The sequence below is a fragment of the Mastigoproctus giganteus genome, chromosome 13 (assembly GCF_048544385.1).
Source record: "Mastigoproctus giganteus isolate SK-2022 chromosome 13, ASM4854438v1, whole genome shotgun sequence".
Lineage (NCBI taxonomy): Eukaryota > Metazoa > Arthropoda > Arachnida > Uropygi > Thelyphonidae > Mastigoproctus > Mastigoproctus giganteus.
In genome coordinates this window covers 118,996,894-119,018,598 of record NC_143587.1, presented here as the reverse complement: position 1 = coordinate 119,018,598, position 21,705 = coordinate 118,996,894, and the positions used below count along the sequence as shown (strand labels likewise).

General features: G+C 34.8%; 1 protein-coding gene across 1 annotated transcript in view; it reads right to left on the bottom strand.

Moving 5' to 3' along the window:
* La (La autoantigen-like) overlaps positions 1-21,705 on the bottom strand; it is a 170,102-nt gene that overhangs the window by 54,966 nt on the left and 93,431 nt on the right. Inside the window, exons 9-10 of the mRNA XM_090387469.1 lie at positions 18,755-18,855; positions 1,251-1,298 (exon numbers count right to left, since the gene is read on the bottom strand). Coding sequence (XP_090243595.1) covers positions 1,251-1,298; positions 18,755-18,855 — 149 coding nt within the window. The remainder of the gene's footprint in view (positions 1-1,250; positions 1,299-18,754; positions 18,856-21,705) is intronic.

The following is a 21,705-nucleotide window of genomic DNA, read 5'->3' as shown; positions in this document are numbered from 1 at the left end:
CCATGTTGTCCTATCAATGATTTCTCGAACATTATCCTGTAGAGATATTGACATATCCCACTGTATAAAGCAATAGTAAGACCACATTCGCAATACTGTGTTCAAAACGTGCTCCTTATCTGAAAAAAGATATTGAGCTTCTTGAAAGGGTCCAAAGATGAGCAACTCACATAGCAAGATTAGCAAAAGACCAACCATATGAGGAAAGACTCCGATTATGTGGGCTACAGAGCTTGGCAACCAGGTACCTCATAGGCGATGTGATTGAGGTTTATAAGGCTCTAAGAGGGATTAGTAAAATGAAGGTGGAATTTTCACTACTATAGAGAATTCCAGAACTCAAGGGCATAAATTCAAATTACAGAAGAGGTTTAAACTAGATCATAGGAAGTTTTATTTTAGCCAGTCAGTCACTGATTACTGGAACAGGTTGCCTTCACAGGTAGTTGAGGCTGACAGTTTGAATAAATTCAAAGGTAAACTGGATAATTACTTACATGAGGAGGGAAGCAAATAATCAATATTTTCTTATCTACCCTTCTAAGGCAGTGATAAAATATCATGGAGGATATTTTAATAAAAAATCAGTGTAGTTGTAAATATTAATCATTTCAGTATTTGTTTGCTGTAAATATTTTCAATGCTTAACAAAAAACAATCTTAAAATACTTTGTAGCAAGTTTTTTTTATATATATTAAACCTTACATTGTCATAGCTAATTTAAAAAAAATTAATGAAAACTGTTGTCATACACTGCAATTCCAAACCTTTTGGTGGGAGTGTATATAAATATAACAAATCTACAGTGAGGACTGATTGATGCAATGGGAAATGGTTTAAGATTGAACATGAAGTGAAGCATGGTGCATCTTATCACTTTTCCTTTTATAATTTTCACATACCATTTAATAAAAGAATACAAGTTACTGATGAAGTTTAGTATGGACAAGAAAATTGGCCCATTAATATTTATGCTAATAACTGAACTATAAATAGTAGCTATTGTGCTATTAAATAGTAGCTTTTAAAGCATTTGAGAATCTCTGAATAAATTATATAAAGGTTGTAGACAATTTGGCATGAAAATCAGTTACACAAAAATGAAAGTTTTAAAAGACAAGGGAACTAGATTTTTCTCTCTCTTTTTTTTATTTATTTTTGTATTTTTTTTCTCAAAAGGTTAAGAGAAAAATATGCTATGTGAAGAAAAAAAAAGTTACAAAACTGGTGAAGCCAAGTTCAAACTTACTCTTTTTTTTTTAAAAATTCCTCCTGTTTTCTTTTACAATAGTCTTCCCTGAAAAATGAAAACCATGTAAATATTTTGCTTTCACTTTATTACTAATTACTTCTGCAGCTCTAAATTTATAATAGTTAACAAGGCCTATTTAAATCAAGGAATACTTTAAATATTATAGTTTATATAATACAGTGTCATAAGTCATAAAATTAAAATTACTACTTGCAGCAGCATTACATTTACTTGCAGAGACTGTACAAATATCTTCTAAATATTACTGATATGAACAACTTTAAAATCTTTCAAGATTAATGAATAAAATTCATGTGGAACCTTGAATTTGATTCTATTATTTTGTTTTTAGAAAATCTCATCTCATATCACTGCTTTAAATATTCCAATCACAAAATTTCAGTTCATATTTGAATGGCCCAAATGTTCTGTAAAAACAAAATTATTAACTTACCGTAGCTTACTATATATTGATTAGTTTAGTGATAAGATTAATGGGAAGAAGAGAGAAACAAAAGAGTGAAGAGAAACAGAAAGGTAATAAAGAGTAAGCACAGTTAGTTTAGAGATGGCAAGTGAAAAAAAAATAATAATACTAAGCAAAAAGATATTGCTACATAACGTGCAACCCTGGTGTCATATTTCAAGAACTAATCATTAAGATTGCAAGTAAAGGTGACAATACTGAACCTTTGTCTCATCAGAAAATACATGCCAGTAAGGTTTACATTAAAACTATGAGATGTAAATAATTTGGAATTAAGGCATTAAGAAAATTAAAGCATAGCAGAAATTAATGTCAAAACAAAAATAAGAAAGGAGGGGGAGGAAATATGTATTAGATACGTGGTTTATGATAGGTTCTACAGAAAAAGGAAATACACATAGAAGTAAAAGAGAACTTATAATAAACGCAAAAGAAAGTGAACATAAACACTTCAAAATATATATAGTAGCAAACTAGAGACCCCCCCCTTGTGAACAAAAAAATAAAATAAAAAATAAATGTAGTGGAAGCTTGAGATTAAATTTGTGATACACACAACTCAGAAGAGAGCAGAAGCAGAGATGAATGAACAAAGTAGCAGGCATGGGTGCTAATAACTTTGCTAAGGCGAAAATAGTTAAGATAGGAAGAAAATAGTTTCTCACTATGCATTTGTAAAATTAATGGCTCAAGAGAAATAAGTTGTTGGAATGGCAAGGGGGGGGGGGAGAGAAATGTGAAATAGTAGTGTTCTCTTCACTGTTCTATTTCTTTCTTCTTCCCATTGATCTTATCACTAATCTAATACTCACTGTGGTCATTGAGTCTTTCTGATTAACAGTAACCCCAATCCATGTAAATGTGTTCTTTCTTTCTTTTCTCTCCCTCTTTATACATAGGTGCTTCCGTAGCCAGGTGGGAAGGAGCAGCAGTGCATAGCACACGCTTCTTGATTAGACCGTGGTTCGACACTATGCATATTAATTTTACACTATGCATTTGTAAAATTAATGGCTCAAGAGAAATAAGTTGTTGGAATGGCAAGGGGGGGGGAAGAAATGTGAAATAGTAGTGTTCTCTTCACTGTTCTATTTCTTTCTTCTTCCCATTGATCTTATCACTAATCTAATACTCACTGTGGTCATTGAGTCTTTCTGATTAACAGTAACCCCAATCCATGTAAATGTGTTCTTTCTTTCTTTTCTCTCCCTCTTTATACATAGGTGCTTCCGTAGCCAGGTGGGAAGGAGCAGCAGTGCATAGCACACGCTTCTTGATTAGACCGTGGTTCGAGCCCATCACCACCAAATACGGAGGATGCGGAAAGATCAAGGAAATGACCACCGCATATTCCCGGAGCAATATGGCCTTAGTAGATAATGCTCCTAAAAACCAAATAACAAACCTCTTTATATATATATACATATTGTTATACTTTATTATACACTGAATGACGTGTGCATTACACGTAAAGGACCTAACAGCTATTTTAAGCAAAAGACAACTGAAATATATGTCAAAATCATGTAAAATAACCTATTGTTTTCAGGTGGAATACTTAGAGAATATAGTCCTACTATTGCTTTTTTCAGGAAATCACCAGAAGCCTGCTATAGCAAAGACATTTTCCACAATTTAAAACCGAAATACATCAACATTTGACTTGAGAGATAATCTAATCTGAATTCAGTTCTGTTCCTTTTGACCAGGCCAAAAATGTGCTTATAACACATTATCCTGAAGAACAATAAGAATGAACAAAAGAGTTTCAGATAATTCTATCATACTTCAAAATTCTATGTGCTCCACAAAAAATCTACCATTTATTATTCCTATGGTCTGATGTGACCTGAGATTTGATTTGATTTGGTAGTTGTTGGCGCATCGGCTTCTGTGGCCATATTGCACCTCCCAAGGTTTTTGCAGTACTTTGATCCAAGCCCGAGGCGGGAATCGAACCCGCGACCTTTGGGTTGCCGGGCAGGTACTTTACCCACTTGGCTAGCCCGGTCGGCTCGTGACCTGAGAAACCATAAAGATAGTTTCTCAGGTCACAGACTATTTTCACATATCTAAAATACTAGGCTATAAAACTAAAAATAAACAGAATATTTTGTATCTGAATCTACTATAAGACACATCTTGCATGGGCTTATCTGCCTATACTTTTCTCTGCCAGAAATTCTTAACACAGTTTCACAAGATTCATATGAAACTGTGAATGTAATATATATGGAGAGTTTCCTGGCATGAAAATGTATTGCGAATCATAATTCACATAAAATCAGCTAAATGATTTGGGTCATCCAAAATCATTTGCACAGATCTGGGACTGAAAGCCCAAAACCTACTCTACCAGGGGTACCATTTTTTTGGTTCAGATGCCATGAGAAGTTCATTCCATATTCCCTTGCCTATATTTTCTGACTGTTAATGACTGTCTTAGGAGTTCCAGTATATAAACTTAGCATGTGAAGACTGTTCATCAATTCTTTCAAAACTCTGAAAAGCATTCTCCTTCAATAATTCATCAATTTACGCTTGTTTCAGCTGCACCTTCAAGCTCACTTACCTGAGATTTATGAAAACCTTCAGGCTTCTTAACTCTTTCTGGAGTATGTTCATATATGTTTTTCATATGTGAGTCCTAAGGAGTACCTACGTATTACATTTTCCAAGATCAAATTTCAAAGTATATCTAAATCTCATCTAGTTAAAGCTGCCATCTCTTATCTGTGTTTCTAAGTAACTGCAGACAGAGTTTATAATAGATTCCAGCAAAAATAGGTTTTAAAATCTGAGGGGATAAGTGTCCCTGTCAGCCACTGTTGTCTGTGGCATACATATGCCAATATTCTCTGGAATTCAGATCCAGAAGTTGATGAAATGATTTTGGTTTGGTTTTTTTTTTTAGGAGCATTAGCAACTAAGGCCATATTGCTCTGGGATATGTGGTGGTCATTCCCTGACCTTTCCGCATCCTCCGTATTTGGTAGTGACGGGTTCGAACCCCGGTCTAATCAAGAAGCGTGTGCTACGCACTGCTGCTCCTTCCCACCTGGTTACGGAGGCGCCCTGATGAAATGATAAAGTGATACATAAATATTTGTAAAAGATAGTATTACAATCAAAATATAATAACCAAGTTTTTTAAAAAATTTTGCAATTTTTTTTTAAAATTCAGATTTGATTTTTTAAATAATTTCACTCTAATATTGAGTAACCAAGTTAAATTAAGAACAAATTAATATTTAAAAGCATTTGTATGAATTTTTCACTTTTATGAATTTTAAAAATTTCACAAAAACACTTACTCATTGGATGACCCACACAGGCTTATAAACTCAAGCTTCTGAAAGGAGTTAATAAAGCCAAACATGAAGATATAACTGACTAATTTGTGGAGACCTCATGATTCTATGTATGCTGTTTGCTCAGTAATTGTGTTACACTAAAGTGCCATGTTTCATACATGAGTGGGATAGTAGAGCAAGAAGTCAACAGTAGCTTTGCCAAAGTCAAATGCATCATTAAAAAGAATTGCCATGTAACAGTAACATTGTTACATTGCAATTCCACGTAAACATTATTCATGTATGTAACAATGCATCACCACACAGTGCACAACTGACAGCAGACTGTTTTGGAAAAGAGGGTGTCATGACAATATAAAGCATTGCATCAAGTAACTGCCCATACAGTCCTAACTTAGTACCTCCAAATTTTATTCTGTTACCTCATCTTAAGAAATGTCTTGCAGAAAAATATTTCCTTAAAAATGAGGTAACATCAGCAGTGTGCCAATAGTATTACCCAATGTTAGGACACATTCGTGCAATGGGATTTTAAAAATTTCACAAAGTTGGGATAAATGTTTAAAAGTTCATGACAATCATCTGTAATTATGCAATTTCTTTTCAGTAAGCTAACACCAAAGTGCGGTACAATATCAAGAACAGTTTCTTTTAGTGATACTAAAACCTGTGTAAATGTAGTGGGAACCATATTTAGCAAATTTAATTTAATTCAGTTAATGGGGGAGGGGAGGGGAGGGGAGGGGAAGGTAGAAAGGTATACATAAGACACAGTTGAATCTTTTGGTTAAATAAAATTAGTTTAATCTAAATTAAGCCCAACCTGAAATAAAATGGGTGTAAAAAATAACTAACCCCATTCCCTTCTACATTATTTGCCATATCACTATGACAATGTAATCAGTTCTCCAAACAAAGATTCCTCATTTGTGGTTTCGCCAAGGAATGTATCCCCTTAAGACTTTCCCACTCCCATGACCATTACAGATGCACATGTAGTTCAATTTTTTTACACCACTGAACCTAAAAAAGCACTGATTGCTAATGATATAAAATGAATGATTTTCCAATGCAGGTGCTGTATATCTTCCATTAAGTTACTGCATGTGTGTGCTCAATATGAGAGAATGACAATGAATGTGCCTCAGGGAAAATATACTTTTACATTCCAAGATTAAGAAAATTAACAATTATTAAGAAATTTTCAATATATATCTATGTAAATCTTTCTCAATTTTTTGTACATAATAACAAACACTAAGTTTTGCTTATGCTGTTATACTAGTCATGAAGCTTAATGCAATACTATGTGCATTTATGCATACCTGTTAAAGAGAGTATCCATATATTCTGTTCCTTATTCAGTAACTTCTTACCCTAGTGCAAAACCACAGCTGTTACCAATTACAGTTACATAACCTGGTCTTATGCCAGTGTGTGAACCGGTGATTAATACTACTTTGCCAAGCCAAGTTAAAAGACAAATATATATATATATATATATTATTCTTTAGTAATATGATAATTTATGTTGTATTTTACTTTTAATATACTTTTATAGTGGTTTTCCTTAAATTATTTCTAGATTTTTCTGTTGTCCCAGTAGCTGTTTTAGCAATGCCCGGGTACGAACAGAGTACATATTATTATTTTATCTTTCTATTGTGGTTTAATGTGTTTATTTTCTTAATTACGGGTGTTTTCTACTCATAGGTATTATGGTTAATACATTACTGGTCTTTAAGCTAGCCTAAACTCGGTTATCTTAAATGCCCAGGGCCTATTCATTTATTATTTTTCAACTTGTTACGTATTGCTAAATTAATATGACAATTTCTTTAGCAATACGTAACAAGTTGAAAAATAATAAATGAATAGGCCCTGGGCATTTAAGATAACCGAGTTTAGGCTAGCTTAAAGACCAGTAATGTATTAACCATAATACCTATGAGTAGAAAACACCCGTAATTAAGAAAATAAACACATTAAACCACAATAGAAAGATAAAATAATATATATATATATATATATATATCACATACCTCCACATTCGAAGTGGACAATTTGTTTGTTTTGTGTGTGTGTGTGTTTTTTTACTGCTTTATTTTGAATGAATGAATGAATTGAGGTGCATGTAATTCTTTCCTTTCAAGCAGCATCTATAGTTAACCATCTATAGTTATACTCACAAATTCGAAAGTAAAAATTGTTCACCAGCACCACAAGCTTGTGGTGATTTGTGACTAGCTTACTCAGTTAATTGGAGAGAGCAGTTCACACTAAGTTATGACATTTACTGTAAGTGATAACATTAAGAGAGAGAGAGAAATGTTACCCTTTTCAGCATAGATTAAAAGTACTAAATAGCAAATAATATCCCAAAAATGGATACTTATATTCTAGCAGATATATACGATTATACATACTAAACAACATAACTCTTAATTTAATCCTGCAGTAGTAGTATCCCTAATTGTAACAAAAAATGTTGGCACTACACCTGATAGGTAAACTTTCTTTTTAATTTATGGAAAAGGTTTAATGGTTTTTTTTTTTTTTTTTTTGCTTGAGATATCAATATTTAATCTTTTCTTAATGGACTGTAATATTTACTGTATGCATTTTATTAAATTTTTAATAATAAAATTTTAAATATTTAAAAATGCTGTTTTTTATGCCTTTTCTTGAAAATAAATTTCAATAAAACAAAAATACAGCCACTCCACACCTTACGTAAGGGTTGCTGTTGTTGTTATTTGGTTTTTAGGAGCATTAGCAACTAAGGCCATATTGCTCCGGGGATATTGCGTGACCACAAAATACGGAGGATGACCTTTATGCATCCTCCGTATTTGGTGGTCAAGGGCTCGAACCCCAGTCTAATCAAGAAGCGTGTGCTACGCACTGCTGCTCCTGCCCACCTGGCTAAGAAGGCACCATAAGGGTTGCATTCCATGGAACTCTACGTAAGTCGAATTTTTCATTCAGAATTTCCCTAAATGCTTGTGCAGCACTCATAACTATGTGCGCTGAATTTGATTTAAATGTTCAACAAACATGTAAATAGAATTATTTATTCAATTTTTTATCTCATGCGCAGGAAAATTACAAAAGTGTACAAAATTACAAAAATTTCAAAATTATAAAATTACAAAAAGAGAAAGGAGACAGGCATGTCAGCAAGTTTTACCTTTCAAGCATCGTTTCCAGAATTAACTCTTCAGCTGATAAGCAGGCCACTGCGGAAGTTGAGGGCTGTGGAGATTTAGAAGGGGCGTTTTCCAATAAGTCACAAAATTTCTCTGCAGCTGCAGAATCGGAACTGGTGACTTCACCGAATACTTTAATGTTTTGGAAACCAGCACGATGCTTGAACCTATTAAACCACCCGTTGCTTGCCATGAATTTGGCTTGGGGTTCGCTGTACTTATCTTAATATCTTCATAAATACTTCTTGCTTTTGCTTGAATAGCCACTGGACTGGGCACTCGCTTCTGAATCCGATTTTCCATCCATATTATTAATAGCTTTTCCATCTTCGATATAGCACCTGAATGCTGTTTTGTGATCACTACTGATCTTAAATGCATTGATCCTTTAACATGTTCTTTTATACACGCACTATCCCTTAAAATAGTATTCACTGTCGAAGCAGCAAGACCTAATTCCGTGCAATAGATAACAAACTTTGTCGCGCTTCTTACTTCTAATAACTTTTGTTTCATTTACTAGCACTTGCACTGCCAGCACTTGCACTTTCTGTTGGTACCTTTCCCTTCATCATTGTAATATGGAAATATATGAAGAGAAGATTCAGAAAATTTATGTTTTTTATACGAGTGAAGATTTCAGTGAAGGGGAACTCATTTCACCATAATACCGTAACGTAAAAACCAACAATTCCCGTTATCGGTATTATCACAATTGCAATAAGATCAAGTTTACTACCTAAGTACAATAGACTGCACTAACAGAAAAGCCCAATAAACCGTAAAGTGCAAATTGTTTTTATTGTTTTATGGTAGTGACCTCCAGAAATGTAGGCACCTCCGTAGCCAGGTGGGCAGGAGCAGCAGTTAGTAGCACACACTTCTTGATTAGACTGGGGTTCGAGCCCATGACCACCAAATACGGAGGATGCGGAAAGGGTCAGGGAATGACCACTACATATCCCCAGAGCAATATGGCCTTAGTTGCTAATGCTCCTAAAAACCAAATAACAAACAAACAACCAGAAATGTGTTTTAGAAAAGTATCACAAAGGCATTCAAAAATTGATTCTTATAACAGAACATATGATAACGATGGAAGAGTAGTGCAATTTCCATTATAAAAATGACCTATAAAAATATTTCAGATAAATAGCTTAGTTATACTATATAGTGAAAATTTCAACTTCCGAGGTCTTGGAATGTATTTTGCATCCCGTATGAATAATTACCAAAAAAAAAAACGTGTTATTGGGTTCACATTACGATATTTTCACAAATTTTTTTTTTTATCCTGAAAGAGACCTCTGAGGTCGGGAAAACTCATATCTAGGAAATAAACTCATACACCGACCATTGAACAAAATTTACTGTAACTAAAATTTTACAAATAGTATAAAAACAAATTATTTACAATAAACTAATGATTGTATATTGCGGAATACTAAAAACTGTAATAAAAGATCGTTTACCATAAAATAAGCTAAAATATAAAATTAAAAGTGCTAAAAACCTGGAGCTTTCGAGAGCGTCAGCTCTCTTCTTCAACAGTAATATGACTTTCTGCAACATCTCCTAAAATAGCAGGTTCACGGTACCTCCACACGTGGTATTTCTCCACGTGGTTCAATCGGCACATGGTCAGAACCGGAAGCGGAAATGTCTCGGGTACGTGGCAAATAAAATCGTTCATCCGAACTTAATACAATTGTTTCAAAAATAGGATGAATACGCATGCCTCTATCTCTATTCATGGTATTCTTACTGGATGAACCAATCTGTAAACCCTCGAGCCATTTACGCTCCCAGTATCCGTGTGCACGATCCAAAATAATAGCGCCCTCTGGGGAGATTTGATGCTGCTTCTCCCAAAAATGTTCGGCCACGGCAGACTTACTATAATCAGCGGTTCTTATGGCATTTAAATGTTCCCCCAGACGATCCCTAAGCCATCGTTTTGTTTCCCACACATAACACTCCCCACAATCCGGGCATTCTATTCTATAAATAACTCCGCTACTGAGATCTTTTGGTATACGGTCTTTGACCTGAGACACAGCTGTGCACAGCCTCCGCCCAGGAAGCTGTACACAGCGTGTCTTATAACCCCGTAAAATTCTTTCCAGATGCTCAGTAAGGCCCGGACAGTAGGGGATGTATGCGGTGGCTACCGGGACGAACGAGTCCCTATGCTCAGACACCCCTCTAGTAGAGGGCTATCTGAGCGTAGAGAAATACCACGTGTGGAGGTACCGTGAACCTGCTATTTAAGGAGATGTTGCAGAAAGTCATATTACGCTCAGACACCCCTCTAGTTGAGAGGTGTCTGAGCGTAGGGACTCGTTCGTCCCGGTAGCCACTGCATACATCCCCTACTATCCGGGCCTTACTGAGCATCTGGCAAGAATTTTACAGGGTTATAAGACACGCTGTGTACAGCTTCCTGGGCGGAGGCTGTGCACAGCTGTGTCTCAGGTCAAAGACCGTATACCAAAAGATCTCAGTAGCGGAGTTATTTATAGAATAGAATGTCCGGATTGTGGGGAGTGTTATGTGGGGGAAACAAAACGATGGCTTAGGGATCGTCTGGGGTACATTTAAATGCCATAAGAACTGCTGATTATAGTAAGTCTGCCGTGGCCGAACATTTTTGGGAGAAGCAGCATCAAATCTCCCCAGAGGACGCTATTATTTTGGATCGTGCACACGGATACTGGGAGCGTAAATGGCTCGAGGGTTTACAGATTGGTTCATCCAGTAAGAATACCATGAATAGAGATAGAGGCATGCGTATTCATCCTATTTTTGAAACAATTGTATTAAGTTCGGATGAACGATTTTATTTGCCACGTACCCGAGACATTTCCGCTTCCGGTTCTGACCATGTGCCGATTGAACCACGTGGAGAAATACCACGTGTGGAGGTACCGTGAACCTGCTATTTTAGGAGATGTTGCAGAAAGTCATATTACTGTTGAAGAAGAGAGCTGACGCTCTCGAAAGCTCCAGGTTTTTAGCACTTTTAATTTTATATTTTAGCTTATTTTATGGTAAACGATCTTTTATTACAGTTTTTAGTATTCCGCAATATACAATCATTAGTTTATTGTAAATAATTTGTTTTTATACTATTTGTAAAATTTTAGTTACAGTAAATTTTGTTCAATGGTCGGTGTATGAGTTTATTTCCTAGATTTTTTTTTTTTTTTTTTTTGTAATTATTCATACGGGATGCAAAATACATTTCCACAATTTTTTAAGTTTGCACCAGCCAGCAAAAACTTACATAAAGTCAAATTTCCGTAAGTCGGGTATTACGTAAGCCGGGGAGTGCCTGTATATGAATTCTGTTGAAAATTTAAAAAAAAATGTTATAGGCACAAAATACAGGTATTGAGCTTATTAGCCTCTTCCATTTTCCGATTTATGTGCAAAATTTAAAATGTGTGCATGCACATATTTTTGATTATATACATAAATAGTTTAAAAAATTTAAAGACAGCATATTAGATGATATTATTCACTTCCATTTTCAAATACGTATTTAAAATTTGGCATACTGTTTGAAACGTGCTAAATCTGATTATTATGCATATTACTAACTTTCTGTCCTGAGTGATCACTTTCCGTTTTTATTATTCAAAAATAATAACAAATATTTCAAAAAAACTTAGTGCAAGACTGTTAGAAAATGCTAATAATCATTAGATTATGTGGGAGAGTTTTATAAATACAGCAGGCCCTCGATATAATGCTGTTCTTATATTATAAACCCGTATCTGACTATAACGCTGTCACAAATCACTATAATGCTCTTTTACCAGGGTACAGATTGCATTTTTGGCATATTTAACAAAAATGTTTCATCTGACGGAGTCGATAACTTGAAAATGAATAGCAAAACAGCATTAAAACATTTCCCATGCTCAGTGAAATTTTCTCGCACGCTAATTTAATTGCAGTACAGTGACTTGTTATGTAGTACCAAGATCAACATTTTAAAAAATTATCAAGTATATTGCTTGTAATATTTGCGTTATATGCATTTATCTGAAGTCTAGTCTTCACTCAGTACAGTATTAGACATTGTGCATAATGGACAGTTTACTCGACCACTGAATCATAATTAATGCAACCAATGCAGTTACATTTTCGAAGAGTTAATAATGATGGATAAGAATGAAAAAGCAATAACGTCTGGATGCAGTACAAAGACTACAAATTAAGAAAAACATTGAATTTGAAAATTAAATTAGACGTTTTGAAGCGAATCAATTCTGTTCAACGACAAGCAGATGTGTGCCATAATTTAGGACTGGCAGGTTTAACTGCAAGAACAATTATAAAAATAAAGAATTGATTTTAGCAGCGGGAAAGACAGCTGTTCCACTGCAAGCAACTAGGACTAGGCTGGCTATTAGGATTGAAATGGAGAGACTTTAACTAATTTTATTGAAGATAATATCCAATGCAGAATTCAGTTAAGTGAAATATTATATTAAAAAAAAAAAAAAGAGAGAGAGAGAGAGAAATAGATTAGCCTATATGATGATCTGAAGAAAGCTCACCTAAAAAAAAAAAAAAAAAAAAAAAATGCGGAACTATTTAAAACTAGTAAGGACTGGTTGAATAGATTTAAATACTTCAAGTTTTTAACAAAGATGAAGCAGGACTTTTTGGAAACGAATGCCTAAAAGAAGTTTCATATTGAAAGAAGAAAAAACATGCCAGGTTTCAAAGCAGTGAAGGATCAGTTGACTTTATTGTTGGGTGGTAACGCTGCGGGGGATTTTAAATTAAAACCCCTTTTAGTTTACCAGGAAGAGGGCTAAAGTACAACCCAAAATCGACACATTTTTCATGATTAAATTCATCAATTAAATTAAATCAATTAAAATCAATTTAGATCAATTAAATTCAAGATTTTAATTGGAATTTTAAGTTTAATTTTTATACATAAGTAATTACCACATACATACATATGTAATGCAGAATATTTTATATGTACAAATATTTGAATATTAAATATTTTGACTGACATTTGTGCATCTTTTCACTACCATTTATTATTGATTAGGAAATATCCTATGGCACCGACCGCAACTCACAAATACATATGTTACCTTATGGGAATGCAGCACTCGCTTAGTGTAGATTCATTTAGCGTTCGTTTTTCCGGAACGAATTATCAGCGTTAAGCGGGGGTCACCTGTAACCTGAATTAGAAATAAACACAATTCACATAATAACTCTTTATCCCCAAGTGATTATCACTTTGTGTTTATTATTCAAAAATAATGGATCTTTCAAAAAGATGCAGTTTATGACCATTAGAAATTGTCACTGAATCACATGAAACTTTAATAAAAAAACTTGAACTATAAACAAACATAATGCTAAGCTTTGTAGTGTCGGTAGCAGTCAGTTTCACATGGTAGCATTACCAGTTAAATTTGTCTATATTTAGGAAGGTCAGATTTTTATGTTCAGCCAACGATTAACACAGCTCGTTATTTTCAAGTTACACCTCACAGGTGTTGCACTCACACTGCAGGGTTATAATACACAGCTAAAAACTAGTAAAAAGGTAACGGTAAACTGCAGCCATTATCAACCCACTGCAGGAAGGAAGCCTCCTCAACAATTAGTGTTGAGGGAGATGGACCATAATCTGCCACGCTGGTCCAGTGCGGGTTGGCAAATCAACCGTATTTAACAGTCAGGGGCTCGAACCCCAGTCAACTCAAAGAGTGTGTGCTACTCCATTCCCGCTCCTGACCACTTGGCTATGGAGGCCATATGACTAGCCGCCTCCGTAGCCAGGTGGGAAGGAGCAGCAGTGCGTAGCACACGCTTCTTGATTAGACCGGGGTTCGAGCCCGTCACCACCAAATACGGAGGATGCGGAAAGGTCAGGGAATGACCACCGCATATCCCGGAGCAATATGGCCTTAGTTGCTAATGCTCCTAAAAACCAAAAAACAACAAAACAACGCCATATGACTAGTAATGATGGCCAAACTGAAATTTAGCAATCTATTATCACATACCAGACTATAACAATAAGAACGCTTCCTAATATTGACTAAATTAATGTATTAATCAGCTATTCATAAATGTCTATCACAACAAAACTAAAATATTTTAATAAAGAGTATCTGATAATACAAACATGCTTACTTAACTTAGTGTATATCTTGTACAGATAAAGGTATAACACGGTAGTCTGGTTCCTACAAAATCTTGTGTAATGTGAAACAGTGTTATAAATGACTAAGAACCAGTACAAAATGGGGGGGGGGGGGGTTATGTTCCAAAAGCTAACAAAACACTGTTTTTTTATAACTATCAGAAACTTAATTTTTATAGTAGTAATAATTTAATATTTTAACATTATTTTTATAACAGTAGTAACTTAAATAGTAACTGAACAAACATCTTACCTTACAAACTGTGATACTTATATGTCAGATAATGTACATTCATTTAACTTTCTTCTTCTTCATCGCTGCTAAACACAATCTCTTCTGCAGCATCTAGATTTTGTGTACCGTCTGCTCTCTTTAAAAGTCACGAACTGCATGCTTCGAAGTCACAATTTTTTATGGTTTCAAATAAGCACAAGTTCAATAGCACAGAACCTAACCCACGGATCTCCCAACAAAATACAGTGAACCCTCACTTTAAAAATATAAAGCACAAATTTAACTTTATTACCTTACCAATTAACAAATTTAAATGATACGTGAAAATCGGAAGAATATTTCCCATTTAGCAAAATAAAAATAAATTTACACTTACATACTAGCTTAATTAATACATACTGTCATATGTACATACTAACTAATTGATATTTCTGTTCACTGACTTTTTTTTTTTTTTTTTTGGTTGTAAAATTTATAACAGTAAAAAAGATAAGCAATTAATAACAAAGAACACAGCATGCAAGAGTAGCAACAAACATGATACACACACAAGCGAGATACAAAGTAATGAGTTTCTTCTGAAAATTTATTTATTTATACATGGAAGGGGAAACACATTTCACCATAATAATGTGAAAAATCACAGATTCCAGCAATTGGTACTATAGCAAACGCAAGATCGAGTTTATTACCATTTACAATTGATTACACTAACAGAAAAGACCAATAAACCAGAAACTGCAAATTGTTTTTATTATTTTAGAGTAGTGACCTCTATAACTATTTAGAAATGAGCTTTTTCAGTCAACACTGATTCTCAAAAAAAGGAATGGAAACGTTGAAAATTACATGTAACCTAATAGCAGGGTTTCACAAAACTTCAAAAATACAGCATTATGTGAGATTTCCTGCAATTTATCAATCGTGTTAGAGTGAAACCATGTTGTAGACGCACCGTGTTATACGGGGATTGCCTGTACTTTAAACCCATTCAAATCAAACCAGATGTACTATGGTCCCTTGAATAGCAAATTAACTAGGCTTTACTAGCTGTACCAGCATTGCAGTAACTTTTAAATTTACAGTGAAATTTTCAACTGTTTTTAAGATACCAACATTAAGTTTAAACCACTCTTTGGACAAAAATAACATGGTATATTTCATACCATGTCAACAAGGTTGTGACCCCACTTACCTCATTTGACTTGTGTTTGTGGAATAGATGTAAAAAGCATATACAACTCATTAATGCAAAGAGAACAAACCATCGTTCTGTTTCCAATTACAATGCCCCAAAATGCACTAATACCATTATTGCTGAAACTTGTATACAGGCGATTCAGGAGGAATATTTTTTTTTTTTTTGGGAGGTTATAGTATCGATTATTCTGAGTAAAAAAGTTCATATAAATATGTATCCAATTCTCAATGGATACGGAGATACACTGTTTGAAACTGGCATGCACAGCTCCCTGAATCAGATGTGACCAAGAAGCAGTTATAACCTGATGCTGTTTGGTGTTAGAAGTGTTGTTAAGAATGCCACACATCTTCACACATGCTGAATATGCCAATATGGTGTTTGTCTATGGTTTTGTGGTGGAAGTGCTACTGCTGCTTGTAGAGAATACAAGCAGCAGGACCAAACTGAACGAGACTGGTACAGTTCCCAGTGCTCATATTTCTTCTGAACGTGCAAATGAACAAAATGTGGATGAAACAGAACACATTCTTCAGTCGGTAGAACATGGTCCTACTATTTCTGTGTGTGTATCGGTGTTCCACATACAAGAGCATGGTGAACATTACGTGAGCACGGCTTGTATCCACTTCACATACAGTGGTTTGTTTTTTTGTTTATTTGATTTTTAGGAGCATTAGCAACTAAGGCCATATTGCTCCGAGATATGTGGTGGTCATTCCCTGACCTTTCCGCATCCTCCGTATTTGGTGGTGACGGGCTCGAACCCCGGTCTAATCAAGAAGTGTGTGCTACGCACTGCTGCTCCTTCCCACCTGGCTATGGAGGTGCCTCACATACAGTAGGTGCAACACCTTCAACAATGAGACGACACCCAGCGATTGGAATTTTGTCGATGGGCAAATGTTAATTGCCAATTACATTAATACTGTTCAGCAATGAAGCTACTTTCACCCATGACGGTATCAACAACACCCGTAACTCTTGTAGATGGTCAGACGAAAATCCACATGCCACTGTAGAAATAAATTTTCAACTTTGCTTCTCTGTAAATGTGTGGTGCGATATCATCGACAATCAGTACATTGGGCCTGTTGTGTTACAAAATCATCTTACAGGGCCCATTTATCTAGAATTTCTGCAAAACAAACTTCCATTACTATTGAGGATGTTCCCTTGGCTACAAGGATTGGTATGTACTTTCAGCATGACAGAGCTCCTACACATTATACCCATCTGGTGATACAATATCTAAATTGAACTTTGCCTGAATGATGGATTGGCTGCGGTGGTCCCGTTCTCTGGACACCAAGGTCTGCAGACCACACTGTTCGATTTTGGATCGTTGGGATGAATGAAAAGCGCAGTATACAAAGAAAAGGTGAATACAAGATACGAATTGCTCGCTCACATTTTGGATACTGCTGCCCTCATAAATGAATGCCAAGAAGACCTCAGAAGAACAACACGTCATATTACCACAAGAGTTGCAAAGTGCATTGAGGTTGGTGGTGGGATTTTTGAACATTGTGAACTGTAAAACATTTGTCAATTATTTGTGTTTTGTATCATTCAAAAAGTCAATAGTGTTAAAATGAAGATTGATGCAATAAAGCATCATATGTTTAAGACTGTAAATATTCTATATAATATTGGTGTAAATACACCATAGAAAACTCTTAAATGAAAAAACTACATTTGTAGTTTGAAGGGGCATAATTTTATCTGTATCTCATATTGTGCTCCTCCTTCACAATGAGTTGCCATGTATTGCACTACCTCGAATAAGTAACAATTCACCAAAAGAGAAGACTACTGTTACTTATTCTCGGTGGGCACCACCACCACCCAGACGGCACCATTTCAAGGCTTGTTGGCCCTTCATCGGTGGGTGGGCAGGTACCTTAGTATTGCAGACATGACAATTCAGTTGTGATGATAATCACACAATATGAGAGATGCCAGAAGGTGTACATAATAATGTTAAAATGAAGATTGATGCAATAAAGCATCATACGTTTAAGAGTGTAAATATTCTATATAATATTGGTGTAAATACACCATAGAATATTGGTGTAAATACACCATTTCGTTTAAGAGTTTTCTATGGTGTATTTAGGACCTCCCAAAATATTTACTATTCCTTCTGAGTCGCCCTGTATATATACACAAAAAAATCACATTAGCATATGAGGCGCCTCCGTAGCCAGGTGGGAAGGAGCAGCAGTACACGCTTCTTGATTAGACCGGGGTTCAAGCCCGTCACCACCAAATACAGAGGATGCAGAAAGGTCAGGGAATGACCACCGCATTTTCCGGAGCAATATGGCCTTAGCTGCTAATGCTCCAAAAAAACAAAACAAAACAAAAAACATTAGCATATGGAAATCACACACCCTGATTCTGGGAAGCAGGTAAACTAATTCTGAATTTTAATGCACTCCCGACAAAAATTAACAAAAAGGACACGGCTACTTTTCATGCTGGCTATTTTATTTCAGAAATTTTAATTTTAGACATGTTTATGTAATTCAATGGCATCATGAAATGTTCAACCATATTTTAGGTTAATAGGTACTGTCAATTCAAATGACCACATCATCCATATCAAATCATTTCCAGATTTTTCTCAAGAATATTTTGGTACAGGTTTGACAATTTTAGATTTTTAATGTAAATTTTAATTTCACTATAACACAACAATATTTGTATACTAACTGAAGGGTGCATTTGTCCCCCACTATTTGAAAGAAATGCTCTATTTAACAAAAAATTATATGTACTTTATTTTTGGCACATCTGTCATATAGCAAAACAAATTTTGGTTCAAACCAGTTATATTATAATAATATGCTAAAAACATACTTGGTTTCTCGAAGAAGTTCTTGTTCATTATATTTTAATGTTTCCAGTTTCATAAACTTTTCTGCATCTTCTTTGGTTTCAAAGGTGATATATACTGAACCCTTGCACAAAAAATAAATAAACAAAATAAATAACAGCAAATTTATCAACTAATCCCAAAAAAGAAAAAAAAATTAAATATCCAGCAAATCCTCCAAATTTATTTTCCAACTTATTTACAAATGATGATGAGAGAACAAAAATATATTTTGTTATAATGCTAATTACACATTGAAAATAAAAAAAAATAATAAGTAGTGATTGCAATTTAAAATTTCCAGTATCAAGACATGCACTCATAATGGAGCAGAAATGACATTAAGAAATGTTATTTCTTCACAAGATAAACACAATCAGACAGAAATTAGCTTCTGTATGAAATAAAATAAATCTTCTGTTGAATTTGATAATACCGATGCCTAATCATTTTTCCTACATTATAACTAATAATTGCTATAACATTTTTGATTAAAACCAAGATAATTTTTAAACAGTATATAGAAAGTCCACACATTTTTATAATTTGGTTCAAACCAGTTACTTGTATCTTTTCATTCAAAAGATACAAGTAATTCATTATAATGCAATCTGTAGTATTAAGAATAAACTAAATAAAATAAAGCAAGAAAAAAGAAATATTATATTCAATTACTTTAGATACATGACTGTCCTACTTTATAAAATGAAATCTCATATTATATCTTACAAGCTGCTTTGGGTACAAATCATTTTAAAACTTTAATAAATCTACAGCAGGCCTTGTGCAGCTGCCAACACAATTTGATACTGCCATCAATAAACTTGTGCATTCACATACTACCAAAACCCACTAACAAAAAGAAGTGGGCAGTATTTTAACAATTCTTTGGAAATAAAGCTTTGGTTCTGAGAACAGAATTTAAAAAATATTCATTTTGGAAATGATCAGTAAGAATTCATCTTTAATAGATGTGAAATCATCAGCACAGGAATATCGAATGACTATGGCAGACTAATGCAACAGTAAACTTAAATTTCATAAAATGCTGTTGTTGGACTTCCACTGACCCTGTATTTCATTAAAAGATTTCTATGTTATTTATATCTATACAACAAACAGGGAGAATTGGGTACAGCATGCAGGAGTGATAAGAACAAATATGCAGGATTGAGAAAAATGTTTTCAAATATGCTTCTTCCTTCCTCAACTTCTGTTGAATAAAGGAACCACTAGGTGGCAGTGATCACAGTGTACTGATGTGGGATTTCCTTAAAGATGTCTATACCATCAGGGGTAAAAAAATTGTTTTTGCTTTCATAAAGGTGACTACATTGATTTTCGACAGTTTTTAAATTCTATACAGTGGGACCAACTGATGATGTTGAGAGCAAATTCTAAATGGGAAGCATTCAAAGAATTAATCATGGAAGGTACTAGGCTATTCATACCAAGAAATACTGTTTAAGGTTCAGGCCTAAATGGATGTCAGATGAACTAATGAGACTCATGGCAGAGAATAAAAATGCATGAAATGCATATAAATTATCAGGTGACACAGAAGACTATGGTAGATATAAGCTAGTCTGTAAATCAAGTCACAAAGGAGGTTAGGCAAGCAAATGCAGATTATGAGAAATTTTTGACAAAGGATGCAAAGAAAAACAGCAAAGACTTCTTTACTTACATAAACTCTAGAAGGGAATGAATCAAGTTGGTCAACTTGATGGTTCAGGTGTTGATGATCCTGCTCAAATAGCTAACCAACTGAACGAGTATTTTGCATCTACATTCACACATGAGGAGAGTTATTTCAGGAGGTGATTGCCAAAAGTTTATCAAACTCTTAACAAGGAGCTAAATGATTTTGTAATAACTGAGAGCAAAGTGGAGGGAAAATTGCTGAAGTTAAACATAAGAAAGGTACCAGGAGTGGATGGGATGTATCCAGTTATATTAAAGGAGGCAGCAAAGGAAGTAAGCAAACCCCTAGCCATAATTATGAGAGCATCCTTGGACTCGGGGGAGGTCCCTGCAGACTGGAGATGTGCAAATATATCCCCAAGTCACAAAGGGAGACCAAAGGGTGACACAAGTAATTACAGACCTGTTAATTTAACTTCTGTTTGGGGAAAAATAATGGGGTCACTGGTTAAAGAAGCACTGCAGGATCATCTAGACAAGGCTACAGTAATAATTCAGACAGTATGGGTTTGTTAAGGGGAAGTCTTGTCTGACCAATTTGATTGGCAAGATGAACAAATAAACATGGCACTATCCTCCAAACATGTATTGGGATGTCTCGCTCCTGTGAAACAATGGTTAATCTCTAAGGTCACAAGACAGGCATACAGCAGCCAATCAAGGGTAGAATACAGGCAACGTGCACACTCAATAACAAGTATATGGAACACAGTGGGACAAGAAGATCTCTTCACAGTAAGTGTGATGGTAGGTTCTCACATAGCATGCAAGTGCATTTGCCAGATAGCAGAAAGAGTTAGACACCTAAAATCAACTGTTGGAAACAATGTACACCAATAAAAGACAACAAAATAACTGTTAATGGCCATTTTCAAGATCAAGTTTCAGAATTTTATTTAACTGGCATTAATAGGGTGCAGGAAAAGTGTAAGGACATTATATTAAATAAAATAAATATCCATTTATACTTTGGACAATCAAGGCCAGAGGAGTTTACAACTTTATTGTAAATATTTATTTATTGCAGCCAACATAACAGCACAACAGCTAACAATGGGCTATGCACTTTTTGTAGCAGTGTAGGGCTCACCCTCACCAGACGCAAATTTTAGTCAATGTACGTTACCCCACTAGCCCTTAAATTGAAAAATAAAACATTATTGTAAAAGCAGAGCATAGTTTCATTTTGCTACTTAGTGCCCTTCCTATAATAATCATTATAGGAAGGACA